We start from the raw sequence: 18910 nt of genomic DNA on the forward strand, positions 1-18910 counted from the left end.
ATAATAAAACAGAGTTGTACCATCTACAGCCGTGTTGGATCATTTGTGCATCGGAACACCCAACATGACATGAAACCAGTAGTGGAAGCTAACCAGCGACTGTGAGACCTACCTGCACCCTTTCAGAGATCCGGCATCCTGCTCCATGGAAAACATCAGCCCACCCGCCGCAGCCGCTCCGAATTGCTGCAAATCTTGGCGTCAACTGGAAGCTGTTTAAACAGCGCTTCCAGCTCTTCCTAGAAGCCACAGACAGGGAGAATGCATCAGACACCAGGAAGTTCGCCCTCCTCTCCATGGCGGGGCAACACGCCATCCACATCTACAGCTCCCTGGCATTCGCGGAAGGCGAGGACAAAACAAAATACAAGACAGTACTTCTAAAATTCGAGGAACACTTCAGCGTGGAAGTCAATGAGAGCTTCGAGAGGTACCTCTTCCAGCAGCGCCTGCAGGGTAAGGATGAGCCTTTTCAATCTTACTTGACAGACCTCCCTATCCTCGCGCAGTCCGGCGGCTATGAGGCCACCTCCGACTCCATGATACGGGATCGGATAGTTTGTGGGGTCACCTCGGACACCCTACGCCAGCAGCTCCTCAATATTAAGCGCCTCACCCTAGCGACTGCCATCGAGACCTGCGTCCTCCACGAGAACGCAACCAGCCGGTACTCCCAAATCCAGGTGGCCGAAACGGCACGGCAGGGGTCCTACGAGGCGGAGCGGGTCCAGTCGATCGAGTTCCTCCCGGCCTGGACGAGGGCGGCCATTTCGCGTGCTTTCTGAGGCCTCCCGCGCTTGTACGCGCCAAAAGAGGGGACGTTGTCGCAGAGGGACGCGATGCGCAGGTGTGCTCTACGCAGGACCGCACCGCGCATGCGCGGTGGCGCAACGAACGCCATGATGTCACGACGTGCGGCAACTGTCGCTCCGCCCACTTAAAGCGGCAATGTCCGGCCAAAGCGCAACAATGCCTCCGCAGTGGCAGGATGGGCCACTACGCTGCCTGCTGTCGAGCAGCTCAACCTGCCAACTCTCAACAATTCCGCCAGCCTCGCAGGGACGTGCGGGCTATTCAGCCCCCATACACTGAGTCATATCCTGACAACAGGCAGACCAGTGATACCGAAGACAGGGAACCCTTCCGCGTTGCTGTAATCCACAAGCACCAGCTGTCCCCAAGTCGGAACCACCAGCCGCTGCCAGTGCACAGCATTGATCCGGGCGATGAGTGGTGTGCCACCCTAACGGTCAACCGATCACAGATCACATTTCGCTTGGACACTGGTGCCTCCGCCAATCTCCTTGCATGGTCAGCCTTCCAGACATTGAAGGTTAAACCACCGATTCTGCCATCCCACTGTCAGCTGGTTGACTATAATGGAAACGTCATCCCGGCCACAGGGTCCTGCCAGCTCGAGGTTACACACAACTCACATAAAGCCACATTGTCTTTTGAAATAGTTGGATCCTCGAAGGATACTCTGTTAGGCGCACAGGCGTGCAAGGTCCTCCACCTCGTTCAGCGGGTACACACTCTGTCTCCAGACTTTAGGGCGCAGCTCCACTCACTCCTCGCGTACAACCAGGTGTTTTTCGAGGGCAATGGCACACTGCCCGACACGTACAGAATACGGCTCAAACCGGACGCCACCCCGGACATTCACGCACCTCGTAGAGTCCCAGCACCACTCAAGGACCGCCTCAAGCAGCAGCTGCAGGACCTGCAGGACCAAGGAGTGCTTTCCCAGGTCACGGAGCCAACGCCATGGGTCAGCTCCATGGTGTGCGTCAAGAAGCCCTCCGGCGAGCTCCGGATCTGTATCGACCCAAAACATTATGAGGGAACACTACCCCATACCCAAACGAGAAGAAATCACGAGTGAAATGGCTTGGGCAAAAATATTCACCAAGCTTGATGCCTCAAAGGGTTTTTGGCAGATTCAACTGGATCAGTCCAGCAGGAAGCTGTGCACTTTCAACACTCCATTTTGAAGATACTGCTACAATAGGATACTGTTCGGCATCATCTCGGCCTCCGAGGTGTTCCATCGCACTATGGAACAGATGATGGAGGGCATCGAAGGGGTACATGTCTATGTAGACGACGTTATCATCTGGTCCACCACACCACAGGAGCACATCAGTCGTCTCCAGCGTGTCTTTGCACGGATACGAGATCAGGGCCTGCACCTCAACCGAGCCAAGTGCTCTTTTGGCCAGACTGAGCTGAAGTTTTTGGGGGACCACATCTCCCGGTCGGGTGTGCGGCCGGATGCCGACAAAGTGGCAGCCATCGCAGCCATGCAGCAGCCGGCAGACAAGAAGGCAGTGCTGCGCTTTCTCGGGATGGTCAACTTCCTGGGGAAGTTTATTCCCGACCTTGCCTCGCACACAACGGCTCTTCGTCACCTGGTCAAAAAGTCAACGGAATTCCAGTGGCTGCCCGCACACCAGAGTGAATGGGAGGAGCTCAAGGTCAAGCTCACCACCGCCCCGGTACTGGCGTTTTTCGATACCACACGGGAAACAAAGATCTCAACTGACGCCAGCTAGTCCGGCATTGGGGCGGTACTCCTGCAATGGGATGATACCGCAACATGGGCCCCGGTCGCCTTTGTGTCACGGGCCATGACCCCCACAGAACAGCGCTATGCGCAGATTGAAAAGGAGTGCCTAGGCTTGTTGACTTGCATTGACAAATTCCACGATTATGTGTATGGTCTTCCGCAGTTCACTGTGGAGACCGACCATCGGCCCCTTGTCGGCATCATTCAGAAGGACCTCAACGATATGACCCCTCGCTTCCAGCGCATTCTGCTCAAGCTCTGGAGGTACGACTTCCAACTTGTCTACACCCCGGGGAAGGACCTCATCACCGCAGATGCTCTGTCTAGGGCGGTTAACACACCGTCCGAATCGGAGGGGTTCGTTTGTCAGGTCGACGCACAAGTAGCCTTCACATCGGCCAATCTGCCGGTCATTGACGCACGTCTGGCCCACATTCGCTGTGAAACTGCGGCTGACCCCCTTCTACAGCGTGTAATGCACAACACATGATGGAAGGGTGGCTCAAGGGGTAGTGCCCACAATTCTACAATGTCTGGGATGAATTGGCCGTCATTGATGGTGTTCTCTTGAAGTTGGACCGGATTGTGATCCCACACAGCATGCACCTGCTTGTCTTCGAACAACTGCACGAAGGCCATCTCGGAGTTGAAAAGTGCAGGTGGAGGGCCCGAGAGGCGGTGTACTGGCCGGGCATCAGCGACGACATCGCCAACATGGTGCTCAACTGCCCGACCTGCCAAAGGTTTCAGCCGCGTAACTATATAGACACTTGAGCCCCATGAGTTGGTCACGTCCCCCTGCGCGAAGGTGGATGTGGACCTCTTTCATGCGCTCGGCAGGGACTACATCATTCTGATTGACTATTTGTCAAATTATCAGGAGGTCATACGCCTGCACGACATGACATCATCAGTTGTCATCTGGGCATGCAAAGAACCCTTTGCTCGCCATGGAATTCCACTCACTGTCATGTCTGACAACGGGCCTTGCTTTGCGAGCCAAGAATTGTCTTCCTTTGCCACTTCATACAACTTCACGCACGTGACGTCCAGTCCCTTGCATCCCCAGTCGAATGGCAAGGCGGAAAAGGGCGTCCACATCGTGAAGCGGCTCCTCTGCAAGGCTGCTGATGCCGGATCTGACTTCTGTTTAGCCCTGCTGGTCTATCGCTCGGCCCCACTGTCCACGGGCCTCTCGCCAGCCCAGCTGTTGATTGGTCACACCCTCAGGACCACTGTGCCGTCCATTCATGTTCCTGAACCCGACCCACTGCGAAAGATGTAACAACAGCGTACTCAGCAGAAGGTGGCACATGACGCTCGGGCAACTGATATTCCTGCCCTGGCGCCTGGAGACAATGTCCGCATACACCTACTGGAGGGTGGCTGGTCGGCAACCGCCGAGGTTCTCCGCCGCGTGGCTCCCCGCTCGTTCCTTATTTGCATGCCTGATGGCTCCATTCGCCGACATAATCGGCGGGCCCTTCGTCTGGTTCCGCGCTCGCTACGAGATCATGCACCGGTGCCACGCCCTCCTGTTGTCCCTGATGTCGACGTCGTTGAGCTTCCTGCCACTCTGCCTATTCCTCTCTCGCCCATGGCCAGGCCCATTCCTCAGCCGGTGGATCCTGACCCACCCTTGAGGCGGTCAACCCGAATTCGTCGCCCACCTGATAGACTTGACTTATGAGCCTGTTAGCACATTGGATTCACTGAATTGTTTTGCAATACTGTTAACGTGTTTCTTTCTTGTCATTCCAGAAGTTCTCTCTCGTCGTTTGCTGATTGCATTTGATCTGTTATTGGTACAACCTCGTTGCTCTGTTGCACCTGACACCTTCCTCTGTATATAGTTTAGCCTCATGTACATGTTGTAAATATTGCACACACATACTCAGATGCACTCAGTACACACTTCTATTCATTAGCATGTAGGCACATATCCTTGTGAAAAGGGGGGATGTCATGATATCCACATCAGCATATCATGGTGCAATCACACACACACACTGATGGGCAGGTAGTTGGACCAACCAACACACACATAACATCGCAGCCAATCACCAGTGGGAGCACACGCACTATAAAACAGGGAACACCACAGTTCCCGCTCATTCTACCAGGAGATAGCTCAGAGCACAGAGCTCACAGCGCGCCACTCAGACATACACCATGTGCTGAGTGCCTCACCAAGATAGTGATGGGGCTGGATCCACAGGTTAGCTGGTGAAGCACGAACCTCAGCTAGCAGTTAGTAGTTGTTATTGATTAAGACAATAAAACAGAGTTGTACCATCTGCAGCCGTGTTGGATCATTTGTGCATCAGAACACCCAACACGACAGCAACCTCCCCTACAGGCTGAATAAAAGTTGACAAAAAATAAACATTTAAGTTCCTTTAGGGACCAATAATGCAGCCTTTACTGATTTGTTAAATATAACTCTGCTGATAAGGCTTGACCACTCTCGAGAAATTATTGAACCAGTGAGATACAAGCAGCTAAATACAGTTTTCAGTCTATATTTCTTAAAGTAAATCTCAGCACACCAGGGAGTAACAAAATGTTTTGTTAGCAATTTTCTTTAAATTACCATGATTGTACATTTCTATCCAGTGTGCACTGGCCCCGGCACATCAGAATCACAATTAGGCAGCTTGAGCTAATGGCCCTCGATAATGCTAAAAATATGAAGGGCTGTTTCATTACAGCTGATCCATAGTGAGTGTTGGAAAGCTTCCTCCATCAGCATTATGTAAATGATTTTATTTATTCTGAAAATGTTATGAAGACTGTCACCCTTGAGAGGTAATGGTAATGATTGCATTGGTCAGTATATAGGCTGCAAAGGCGGCATAATATCAATACACTTTACAGAGACTGACCTCTGAAAATGATTAACACTGTTCTTGACCTCTCAAACCAGCTCACCAAAATTCTGTCATACTATTAGTGGGATGGAAGGAGCAATTAGATGAAATACCAGGGGGTTTGTACATTGTTAAATTGTGTAAATCCAATGGCAATAAGTCAGTACCAAAGTTAAGCCGAAGCGGTTGAAATTGCTATTTCTGCAACAGCAATTCTACATGAAAAGATCCGCATGCCATTCCTGTCATGAAAATCATCCACTTATATAATTGCCAGTAATGGAATTATTGGGGGGTCAGAGGGAGGTCATGAAGCACCAGTCAATTTGAGGTTTGCTAACATGATGTTAAAGGGCCCCTTCTATTCTCCCCCAGGAACCTCAGTCACTCGTCCTTAGCCTCCAGGTTAGCGTGTGGGCTCATGCCGCTTCCGACTCGCTCTTTGGACCGATTGTGCTGGCATTCCCGAATTTAAAACCTCTTTCCCTTCCTGCCAGCTTGGCTAAATCCCACGTTTCATCACCACTTCTACCCTCAGTCAGCCAAACCGAGTCTACCACAGTTAATTTGTACTTAAAGACATTCACTATTTAACAGAAAACGTCTGTGTGGGTAGCTCTGTGGGCAATGACAATCAGTGTAAAGCAGAAAAGCACATTCAGCATTTCAGAGTACGCTAAGCTTTGGGTCTACCTTCCCATGGTTCAGAGGACGTTGAGGAGTTCGAACTCGGGGAACTGTTGCTCCTTTCCCCCTGGAATGAGACAGGTTTCCTAGGGTAAAATAAAGGGGCACCATGAAGATAATAAAATAATATTTAACTTCGCCAAAAACAGAAAATGCTGGAAATAATCCATCGGTCAGAGTGGTGGGAGGATAAAAGAGTGAGCCTGAAAGGGAGCTGCTCAGGACGTAGTCTTCTCTACACTGGGGAAACCAAATGCAGATTGGGTGGGGGGTGGAGTGTATGAGTCATTTTGATTCTCCCCATCGCACTCTCACTCTGACCTCTCTGGATCTCAACTACTAACAACATCCGGGGGGTTACCATTGACGAGGAATTGAAATGGATTAACCATATAAATACAAGAACAGGTCAGAGGCCAGGAATCCACGGTGAGTAACTCCCCTCCTGACTCCCCAAAGGCTGGCCACCATCTACAAGGCACAAGTCAGGAGTGTGTGAATACTCTCCACTTGCCTGGATGAGTGAGGCTCCAACACTCAAGACAAATCAACCCATTTGATTGGCACCCCTTCCACAAACATTCACTTCTCCCAGCTCCGATGAACAGTAGCAGCAGTGTGTACCATCTATAAGGTGCAATGCAGGGGCTCATCACTTAATGAAATAAAATTGAAATTAATTTAGATATATGGCAGGAATGTTTGCACTGTAGGCTACAATGCATCTCTCAAGAAAGAAATGTATTTACAATGACTGTTTTGAAGGGCAATGACTAAATCGTACAACCAAATAAATCAAGTGTCCAAAGATATGCAGGTTAGGTGGATTGGCCATGATAACTTGCCCTTAGTGTCCAAAATTGCCCTTAGTGTTGGGTGGGGTTACTGGGTTATGGGGACAGGGCAGAGGTGTTGACCTTGGGTAGGGTGCTCTTTCCAGGAGCCGGTGCAGACTCGATGGGCCGAATGGCCTCCTTCTGCACTGTAAATTCTATGATCTATGATCTATGAAGTATCTAGGCAAACAAAACAGAAGTGAGAGAAGAATGGAGAGTGAACAGAGATGAAAGGAATGACAATGTGAACAAAGGTAAACTTTCAGATTTACGTAATTAAAAAAAAATTATATTTATGATAGTTATGCAAAGCTGGGGCAGGATTCTACGTCCAGCGACATCGGAATCGCGAAATGCCATTGGGCGGAGAATCGCGCACGGCGAAAATCATGGCTGGTGCCAGGCGCCCAACAGTATGCCATGCTCTGGTGCCTCAACAGTGGCGTCAGTGCATTCTACTCCACACGTACAGTAAATGCCGTTGGCATATCATTTGCGGGCCTAGCCCAGTATTATCCGGGGCCTCTGCGATGTTATGTCTCCACCAGGAAGAATTATCGATGGCGAGTATCATTTGTGATTTTAGAATTTGGAAACCAGGCGCCGTAGCTGCTGAGGGAGAGAGAGGAGGGAGGGCATTCAGAGGCGCAACCTGGGCTGCAAGATCTGCTGCTGGCAGGGCTGGCTGAGCGGCGCCTGCCTGGGCTGGGAGGGAGCAGCGGGGGGTGACCAGGGGATGGACCGTGGGGTCAGGGTGACCCCCTGTGACATGGGTGTCCAGACACAGACCACCATTACCCCGGCCTGCAACGATGTCATCTCGCGGCACAGCGCAATGACCACCCACCATGGCCCGTGGTTGCAGAGTGACACCGGCCGTATGGGTGTTCTCACCTCCCCAAAGCACTCCACCCCCCCCACGCTACCCCACCCTGAAACCCACCAACACCGCACTCCTACCCCACATCCTGCATCCCACCACCCCCGCACTCCACCCCCCACCCTTCACCCCACCACCCCCGCACTCCACCCCACACCCTGTACCCCATTACCCCTACACTTCACCCCCCACCCTGTACCCCACCACCCCTACACTCCACCCCACACCCTGCACCTCACCACCCCTACACTTCACCCCCCACCCTGTACCCCACCACCCCTACACTCCACCCCACACCCTGCACCTCACCACCCCCGCACTTCACTCCCCACCCTGCATCCCACCACCCCTACACTCCACCCAACACCCTGCACCTCACCACCCCTACACTTCACCCCCACCCTGTACCCCACCACCCCTACACTCCACCCCACACCCTGCACCTCACCGCCCCTACACTTCACCCCCCACCCTGTACCCCACCACCCCCGCACTCCACTCCCCACCCTACATCCCACCACCACTACACCTCACCCCCCACCCTGTACCCCACCACCCCCGCACTCCACTCCCCACCATGCACCCCACCGCCCCTAAACTCTACCCCCCTCCACCACCGCACACCACCCTTGCTGTTCTGCCCCAACAACTCCCCCCCAACCGGGCTCCACCTGGCAGAGAGGGTCATCACGCGGCCCACCCAAGGCCAATGCCAACAGTAGCCCCTACAGGATGGCACGGATGGGACCGCGGAGCCTAGCACTGGCATGGGTAGCACCAGCCACCAATACCGTTGCCAGCAGGGATGGGTGCTGGGCCAGAGGCCCCCCGGTGCAGAGGGTAGAGAACCATGGAGAATGGCTGGTGGTTGACTTGGCGATGGGGAGGGATATGTGGGCAGGATGGGTACGTGGGGGCCAGGGCTACAATGCAGGCTGGGCCCACCATGTAGCTTGTTGGACCCAGGTGGGAATGGGGGACACACCATGCTAATATGTCTGCCTTTCAATGGCTATTGCAGGCAATAGCTATTGGAATCCAATCAGGAATGGTGGTCCTCAACCTGGCAGCTGCAGTCCTGGCAGATGCAATGAGGCTGTACGAGCAGAAGCTGCTCGAGGAGGACCCTGCAACAGCAGAACCTGCCCCAGAGGAACAGGGTCAGCTGGTGAGGATGGAGAACCAGCTACCCAATGGGCCGAGGAGGAGGTGGGAAGGAGGCATTGCAAGAGGCCTCATGTGTACCGACCTTCCTATCATTCAAGGACTTGCCGGACCGGGCATGTCTGCGAAGACTCCGGCTGAACAGGGGGACTGTATGGCATATCTGCAGGATCATGGCGCCCTTGGAACCAGGGCAGTATGGGGCAGAATACCCGCTCCCGGTGGCCGTCAAGGTGACGGTCGCCCTGAACCTTTACGCCACGGGGTCCTTCCAGCAGCCGAATGGGGGCCTGTCTGGGATCTCGCAGACCTCAGTAAACAGGTGCATCACTGAGGCTCTAAGTGCCCGGTCACCAGAATACATCAAATTCAGTGTAGCCCAGGCAGTGGATTTCACCGGGATGCCCAGGTACAGTGGGTGATCGACAGGATGCATGACGCCCTACGAGCAACAGCCCATTACAGGCCAGTCTTCACAAACCGAAAGGGGTTCCACACATCAACGTGCAGCTGCTGTGTGACCATGGGCTTCACATCATGCAGTCTGCCCCCGATACCCGGGCAGTGTGCATGACACCTTCATCGCAGCACACTCGACGGCTCCTGACACCTTCGAGGTGCACCCCGGAGTGAGGGGGTGGAACTTGGGCGACAGGGTTTATCCACTGCGGTACATCAGGGGTTGAGACAGCTTGCTGTGGTTCCCACCCTGTGACATGGGTCCCCTTTGGCGGCCGTCCTCTGGAGCAACCGGGCCTGGATGGATCCGGCAGTCGCTTGGGTATCCCAGGTGGCATGATGCCACCCTGTTCTGCCCACTGCCCATCAGATGCAGCAGAGACAGGAGGTGTGTGTGTGTGCGGGAGGGGGTGAGTTTCCGGCATTGTGGTGCTCCGGCACCTCCCCTGAAGGAGTCACCGGCACGGTCCCCATTACCTCCTCCTCACTTGGGCTACCCCATCGGATGGGGGTGCGGCCGAAGCCAACCCCTGAGGCTTCCCCGCTGCCAGACCTGGAGGCCCGCTCCAGTCTCGACCAGGGTCACAATGCTGGGATCTTAGCACAGGGCTATAGGGGCTGTTTAGCACAGGGCTACATCGCTGGCTTTGAAAGCAGACTAAGGCAGGCCTGCAGCACGGTTCGATTCCCGTAATAGCCTCCCCGAACAGGTGCCGGAATGTGGCGACTAGGGGCTTTTCACAGTAACTTTGAAGCCTACTTGTGACAATAAGCGATTTTCAATGCTCACGACCACGGAGCACAGAGAGTGGGTCACCTCCATCCGGGACTGTGCCACATCACGCAGTGACTGTGCCACCTCCCTCCGTGACTGGCTCAGGTCGGCCAGCACCCGGGCAATTCTGCCGATGCCCTCAGCCCCATGACCTGCTGTGACTGGTCCAAGATCTGGAGCACCGCTGCAAAGTCCAGGTGGCCATCGTACGTGGCTGCCTGCCACAGGGCACCCCTGTCCTTTGCCTTGGCCACTGCCCACATGGAGTACCCCAGGCCTTGAACATCCTAACCCATGGCCGATACCTTCGGCCCCAGGGCCTCCAACGCAAACTCTCCAACTGCACCTCCAGATGCTGGATGGTTGCTGACAAACCTTCATACAGTCCCTGGCTCTGTGCCTGCATCTCCACTATCGATGGGACTGCCCTTTCCAGAAGCCCAAAACACATCTGGACTGCAGCTGGTTCCTGGAGTCAGGCCACCCGCTGACCGTCCGCCCCTTGGGGATTCCTACCTCCACCTGATGCACCGCAGCATGTGTGTGGTGCGCACCAGATAGTGCCCCAAGAGCCTCTTCACTAACGTACCCAACAACCGAGCTCAGTGTTCCTGGGATGATCGAGGGTATTGGAGACAGCTGTGACGGGAAGTCAATGTCATCCCCGGACTGGTGCTCCGGGGTGTCTTGGTTTGCGGTTTGGGGGCTCTCGTCGCTGTACGTTGCTTCATTGACATTGGTATCCACCTGGGGTTGGGGGCAGGGGACACAAGAAGTGTCCACCTCATCTCCAGGTGATCCTGCAAGATGCAAGACTGGACACATGACTGAATCGCGCGTTGGGGTGGTGAGTGGTGGTGAGGGGATTGTGAGGGGATGGTATGGGGTGGTGAGGCTGCTTTGTGAGTGGTGTGATGGTGGTCATGCTACATGTGCCATGGGGAACTGGAACACAAGGGGTCCCACTTTCTCACCTGATGCCGATCTCCCACTCTCCGGGCTAACTAACCAGATCCAGTGCCTGCTGTTCCGCTGCGGTGAGGTGTCGCAGATCCAGACCGGTCCCCCTCCCGTCTTCTCTCTGTCCCAGTGGTTATGCGACACCTTCTCTTGGGGGTGGGGGTTGGGGGTGGGGGGGTGGCAGCAAGGGCAAAATATCTGGCAGTTGGACGCATGCAGTACAGGGGGTGAACAGCTGGTAGCCTTCGTGGCCAAGTCACCCGGCCATGGCGGCCAGTATAGGTGCTGGCATGTGGTGCAGGGTGGGGAGCCTGCACACTGCTGGCGGATGGGTTCCAGTCGCCCTCCAGATGGGGGGGGTTATGGGTGTGAGGGACGGGGGTTAGTACCATGGGCACAGTGCTGCTAACTCATTCTGGCCTCCCTGAGGAGCTTTTGTGGCACTGATTTCCGATCCTGGTGGTGGCACCCACGGTGCGCATGGCGTCTGCCACCTGCGCCCAGGCCCAGAGTCCGCCCACAGGTGGCAGCCTCCTTCGAACCCTGGGTTACAGGGTGGCTCCACAACGTACAATAGAGTCTCCAGCTCGGCATCTGCAAATTGGATTGCCGCACTCTGTGCTGGGATGAGTGTGTGTGGGGAGTGGAGTGCTAATATGCGGCTGCAACTTGTCAGCCTCTCGGGTGTCAATCCTGACCCCGTCGAATCCAACACCGTTTTCCATTGGATTCGCTCATGTTCCACATGGCACCGGTGCTCGTCCAATAACGGTTCCTGAATTGATCTGGCACTAGCGCCAATTTTGTTGTCGTAGAAGTCCACTGATTCCGTCCCATCATCAACACTTAGGGCGGGATTCTCCATTCCCCAACATCGATTTTGTAATCGGTAATCGGGGCAGAGAATCTCTTTTTACGATGGAATCGGGGGCGACGCCTGTGTTTGCATGCTCCGCCCCTCCAAAACGGCATCATCACGGCACGCACCGCACACTGTTGGGGCGGCCTCAGTATGTCACCTGACGGCCCTTCCCCAATGCTCTGCCCCCGATGGGCCGAGGTCCCGACGGTGCGGTTGCCGTGTGCACTCAGTGGTCTGAAACCCCGGCCTGGCGGCAGTGGACTGTGTCCAGCCCTCCACAGTCGGGCGGGAGCCGTGCTGCTGGTCTGGGGGGCTTCGGCGAGGGCTGGGGGGGGTGGGGGGGGCTGGTGTGGGGTGGCCAGGGGGTGGTGAGGGGGGGACCAGGGGGGCATTATCTGGCAGGTTGAGTCCGCACACCGGTCGGCGGCATGTTGTACAGCGTGATGTAGGTCGTCGCCGTGCACATGCGCTGCCATGGACCCGGCAAATCTCTGACCATTTATTTTGTGGAGGCCGGGCTTTTTACATGGTGCGGCTGCTAGCCCCTCACCGGTCGGAGGATCGGTGCTGGGGCGGCGACGATTTTTCCCACGTAAGGCACCAGGGATCCACCCTTACGCCACGGATCCAGCCCTTAGTCTCTGAAAGGGAGCATCCCGCCCCAGATCTACCAACCCTACGTGAGGAGCTTTTTTATGGTGACATGACTGTGAAAACTGAAAGTAAATGTTTTTAAATTGTTGGGTTGGGAGTGCTGGGTTTGAGCAGTTCTTTTGTGAGGTGGGAAGGCTGACAAAATGGTGCAGAGAGGAATGCCAATCATCTTCCTCTGCTAGTGGTGGAAACGGTAACAGACAACCTGCTCAGAGCCAAATTGAGACTCCTAAGTGGCCAATAAAGTGCCTCTTCCCACCTCTGCTGGCATTTTACTAGCACTCAAGGGACCCTCTACCACGTGAGGAAAACCACCAAATAAACCCTGCCAATCTCCTGACCAGTTCGCTCGCAATGGTGCCATCTGCCCTAACCAACAAACATTCCCCCAGCACACCTCACGCAACACATTGCTGAGGCCTGCTTGATTGACCTCTGGTGCTCTGAGACCCCAGTGAAGTGACTTTGAGAGTGCGCAGCCATCAATGTGGATACAATTCTAGCAATGGCCACCACCAATGATGCCGCTGTTGGCTGCTGAGCTCCTTGATTGGCCGGCAGCTTGGACAGCAGACCTGGAGGCAGTCACTTAATTGGCTGATGCCGACGCCTTTGGCCACAAGGACCCCTTTTGTCTCCATAAATTCCAGCTCAGGAAGAGGGAAACATTTTTGGGCCTGCCAAAGCATCGGGGTTAAGCAAGTGAAAATGAATGACATTGATTGCCTTAGCAAATAAAATGAAACACTTCAGCTCCATGCAGCAGATCAACCGGGTTATAAATGTTACACAGTATCAGCAAGACAATAATGCGTTATACTTCAGAAAAATTAGGAAGAACAAGTGTGCTCCAAAATGATCACGAGGTCATTTGAAGAAACCTCTTTGAGTAGATATTGATTGTCCCATTAGTTTCTGGAGATAATTGCTTATTTCCCCAGTCACCTGCATAGGCAGAGCAGCTAATGAGGTGTGAATTTAGCCTATTAAACAGGCCATAGTCTCACGGTCCACAACTTTAAAGTTATTTTGAATAGTGTCACAATACGTAGAAGCTGAAGAGAGCACATTTAAGCACAACAAACCACAAAGTGTGCAATTCTGGTATAAATTGATTGATAGCCCATGACACAGCCTGAGTTATAAATGCTAATCCAACCATTGTCAGTTCTCTCCTTTCACAAGGGATGTCTCCAGTGGAATGATTTCTCCCTATAACAGCTCTGTTATATGATGGGGGTTGTTGATGCGGTGTGATCTGCCCCATTTATTGCGTAGTACACAGAATTAGCAGGCAGCCGACTGTGTACATGCAAATGTTTGCAAATATACTTGTTTGATAATCACAAAAGCAAATTACTCTGGATGCTGGAAAACTGAAATAGAAACCGAAAATATCAGAAGGACTCGGCAGATCAGGCAGGATTTCTGGTCAGAGAAATGATGATAACATTTTGGATCAATGATCCAAAGCTTTTCGACCTGAAATGAAATGATAACTTTCCTCTTTCGTTGCAAAGTGCATTTCTGGATTTACGTTTAACTATTGCGTTCGCAGTTCTAATTTCTGGATGATTTTGAGTGGCTTGGACCTTCACCAACAAGTGGTAAATATGTCTCCATGGTGTTGGGTTCTGACCAGTCAATGTAACAGAGAATATATAGCACAGCTATTTGCATGTGATACTGGGGTCCACAGAAACTTTCTAAGGGTCCACAAAAGAATGCAAAAGTGTGAGTTGGGAGACCCAAGTAGAGTGGGACCACCACTCGTGCAGTGTAGACTTCAGTGGAGCTAGGTCATTGAATGTTGACCTGGTACCAATGACAGAGATATAGCTACACTATGGCAAAGGCTGGGACATGAATACTCAAGTGTACACCATGTTTCAGAAGCACTGAAAGCAAGGAAAAGGTGGTGGGGTAGCTCCGTTAATTAGGGGTTAAAGTACAGTCATAAGAGATTACCTCAATTCTAAAAACAAAGATGTAGAATCATTTTGGGTAGAGAAATAGAAAAAGTAAGAAGTTATTTGTGGGGGTAGTTTATAGGTCTCCTAACAGTAACCACCCTGTAGGATGGCGTATGCAGGAAGAAGTAATGAGGGCTTGTGAGAAAGGTAAGGCGATAATCATGGGTGGTTCAATCTACATTTAGATTGTGTGAATCAGATTGGCAAAGATAGTCTGGAAGATGTCGGGGCAGTCTCTTAGAGAAGTAAGTTTTAGAGTCACCTGAAAAGGATGTTATTCTAGATATGATAATGTACAACATGGCAGAATTAATTAATGACCTCATCATAAAGGCATCCCTGGGTAGGAGTGATCAGAACAAGGTTGAATTTCACATGCAGTTTGAAGGAGAGAAGAATGAATCTAAGACCAGTATTTTAACCTTAAATAAGGACAATTATGAGGGCATGAAGCCAAAACTGGCTAAAGTACATAAAGCAATTAGATTCAGGGTTAGGTCAGTAGGGATGCAGTGCCAGACATTTAAGGAGACATTTTGTGACACTCAGCAAAGATGCATCCCGGTGAAAAGAAGCATGCATCATCCATGGTGAACTGAGCAAGTCACAGGTGGTATCAAGTTGAAAGAAAAAGTGCATAAAAATTAGTGGCAGGTCAGAAGATTGGACAGAATATCAACAACAGCAAACAATGACTATAAATGTTATAAGGAGGGAGAAATTAGACTATATGAGAGAAATCTAGCTAGAAATATAAAAACAGATAGCAAGAGTTTCTATAGATATTAAAATCGGAAATGAGTAACGAAAGTGAATATTGGTTCCTTTGAGGGTGAGACTGCGGAATTAATAGCAGAAAAAAAGGAAATGGCAGAAGAATTGAACAGACATATTGGCGGGATCTACTGGCTGTGTTGCACCCGAAAAGCTGCGCGGCTCGGTCGGTAGATGTCAGAAAATTCCCATTCCAGGAACTACCCGGCTCCCCACACCCTAGTGTGGGACGTCGCAATGTGAATCCTGCCCATTTGGCAAATGGGCCACTTTTTGGCAAATCTGCATATTAAATTGAGACAGCTATTCTCTCTCTAATATTTATTCCCGCGACCTAACATTAAGGGGATTAGATCCCACGCCTTGGAGACTTCAGGCGAGCGCCGTTCAGTGCTGGTCTCCACAAACAGGGACCAGACGGAACAGGAGGTCTTCCAGGGTATCGGAGGCCCCCGCAAGCATGCCCTCTGGGGAATGTGGCACCCTGGCACTGTTGGTGCCACCTGGGTACCTTGGCACTGCCAGCCTGGAACCCTGGCAGTGCCACCTCTCATTTTCTGCATGGCAGGGATTGGACCGGGAGTGCCTCATGCGGGCGCAAGACATGCGGGGGGTGGTCCGAGGACCCCCTTATAGTGAGCTTTTGGGGGGGGGGGGGTTCGGGGGTCGTGTCTGGAGCACGAGAGATTGGGAGGCCATTTAAAAATGGCGTCCTAATCTCTCCCTGCACTGAGGAGTTCGGACGAGTGGAGCTCCTCAGTACAGGGAATGGAGCTAAGTGCGGTTTCAGCTGCGCATTCCCCACTGAGGCCCCAGATCCACCCAGAGGAGCGTTAGATAGCGGGGTATTTCTCGGCGCTCTGAGCACCAAGAAATACCCGACTAATCACGCACTATGGGACTCTGTCCCCATTTGGGTAGATCATGCCCTTTATGTCTATTTCACTGCAGGAAACACAAAAGGGTTGTTTAGCACAGGGCTAAATCGCTGGCTTTGAAAGCAGACAAAGGCAGGCCAGCAGCACGGTTCGATTCCCGTAACAGCCTCCCAGAACAGGCGCCGGAATGTGGCGACTAGGGGCTTTTCACAGTAGCTTCATTTGAAGCTTACTTGTGACAATAAGTGATTTTCATTTCATTCATTTCATATCATACCAGAAATAATCATAAATCAAGAGGTGAAGTGGAGGGAGAAACTTAAAACAATTAACAGTCAAAGGTTCTGAGAAAATTATTAGAACTAAAAACTGACAAGTCCCCAAGCCCTGATGGACTTCATTCTAAGATCTTAAAATAAGTGACTGTTGAGATAGTAGATGAGTTGGATTTTAATTTAAAAAATTCCCTCGATTCTGGAAAGATACCGCCAAATTGGACAAAGGCAAATTTAACTCCCCTAGTCAAGAAAAAACTGAAACAGAAATCAGGAAACTATAGGTCAGTTGGCCTATCAGCTCTCTCAGGGAAAATCATGGAATCTATTAGAAAAGGAGGTTAGAGTAGAACACTAACAAAATATCAGTGCAATCAGACAGTGTTAACATCGTTTTATGAAAAAGGAAATAGTGTTTGACTTTTTCTTTCGAGTTCTTTGATGAAGTAACAAAGAACCTGAATAAAGGGGAACCCTGCAGATGTCATGTCCGTGGATCTCCAGAAGGCATTTGACAAGGTGTCACATCAAAAGGTTACTACACAAAATAAGAATTCATGGATGGAGGGTAACATATTAGCTTGGTTAGCTAACAGAAAATAGAAAGTATACATAAATGAGCCATTTTCAGGTTGGCAAGATGTAATGGGATCAGTGCTGGTACTTCAATCACTTACAATCTATACCAATAATTTAGATGAAGGGATTTAATGTATGGTAGCTAAATTTGCTGTTGAAACAAAGTTAGATTGGAGGGTATGTTGTGAAGGGAACATAGATTAAGTTAGCAGACAAAAGTTTGGCAGATGGAGTACAATGTGGAAAAATGTGAACTTGTCCACTTTGGCAGGAAGAATAGAAAAGCAGCATATTGCTTAAATGGAGAGAAACTGCACAATGCACAACTCTGAGGTAGAGAGGAATCTGGATGTCCTGGTACATAAATCAGAAAAAGTTAGTATGCATGTGCAGTAAGTGATTAGAAGGAGAAATGGAATGTTGTCATTTATTGCAAGGGAATTAAATCAATATGTAAGGGAGTCTTGCTATAGTTATACACGGCATTGCTGAGACCAAACCTAGAATGCTGCATACAGTTTTGGTCACCTTATTTAAGAAGCAGTTCAGAGAAGGGGCAGCACGGTAGCATTGTGGATAGCACAATTGCTTCACAGCTCCATGGTCCCAGGTTCGATTCCCGGCTTGGGTCACTGTCTGTGCGGAGTCTGCACGTTCTCCCCGTGTGTGCGTGGGTTTCCACCGGGTGCTCTGGTTTCCTCCCACAGTCCAAAGATGTGCAGGTTAGGTGGATTGGCCATGCTAAATTGCCCGTAGTGTCCAAAATTGCCCTTCGTGTTGGGTGGGGTTACTGGGTTATGGGGATAGGGTGGAGGTGTGGGTTTGGGTAGGGTGCTCTTTCAAAGAGCCGGTGCAGACTCGATGGGCTGAATGCACTCCTTCTGCACTGTAAATTCTAAAAAAAAAAGGTTTGCTCGACTGATTGCTGCCATGAAGGGGTTATCTTAAGCAGAAAGGTTGGGGGCTGGATTCTCCGGTCGGCGACTGCGAAATCGCATTCGGCGATCGGCCAGAGAATCAAAGTTCCTGACCAATTCTGGGGAGGCGCCGCTTTCGCGATGCTCCGCCCCCTCCAAAACGGCAAACTGAGAGAGTACGCTGCGTGACATATCGACAGCCTCAGGACATTGCCTTGAAGGCCGCATCCCGATGTTCCACCCCCGACCGGCCTGAGTTCCCGATGGCGTCGGTCGTGTGTGGTCTCATCCGTCAGGGAACTTGGCGTGGTGGCTGTGGACACAGTCCAGCGCTGCCATGGTCAGAGGAAGGGCCGATCCGCGGGCAGGGGTGGACTTTACCAGGGGCTGGGGGCACTGTGAGGGGGGGGGGGGGTGGTCCGGGTGCGCGAGCCGGTGAAAGAGGGGGCACTATTTTGCGTGCCAGATCCGCGACCGGCCTCCGTGATGTAGCACGGCATGGCCGCTGCAGGCTGGTGCCGTGCACATGCGTGGCCATGGATCCTGAAATTCTCCGGGCCATTTCGGCAGCTAGAGAAGGGTGCTCTACGCTGCCGGCATGCTAGCCCCCAGCCAAATGGAGGATCGTGGCTGTTTTACGCCATTTATTCTGAGGTAAAATGCCGCCGTTCCTACACCGGCTTGGGGTCATAGCCACGGAATCGGAGAATCAAGCCCTGGGTCTCTCAGCGGGTTGTGAGCCTTTGGAACACTCTTCCCCAGAGAGTGATGGAGGCAGGGTCATTGAATATTTTTAAG

General features: G+C 52.0%; 1 protein-coding gene across 1 annotated transcript in view; it reads right to left on the reverse strand.

Annotated features, from left to right (window-relative positions):
* myo3a (myosin IIIA) overlaps positions 1-18910 on the reverse strand; it is a 683164-nt gene that overhangs the window by 216567 nt on the left and 447687 nt on the right. The window contains exon 23 of the mRNA XM_072508449.1: positions 6133-6212. Coding sequence (XP_072364550.1) covers positions 6133-6212 — 80 coding nt within the window. The remainder of the gene's footprint in view (positions 1-6132; positions 6213-18910) is intronic.

Source organism: Scyliorhinus torazame, chromosome 6 (assembly GCF_047496885.1).
Source record: "Scyliorhinus torazame isolate Kashiwa2021f chromosome 6, sScyTor2.1, whole genome shotgun sequence".
NCBI lineage: Eukaryota > Metazoa > Chordata > Chondrichthyes > Carcharhiniformes > Scyliorhinidae > Scyliorhinus > Scyliorhinus torazame.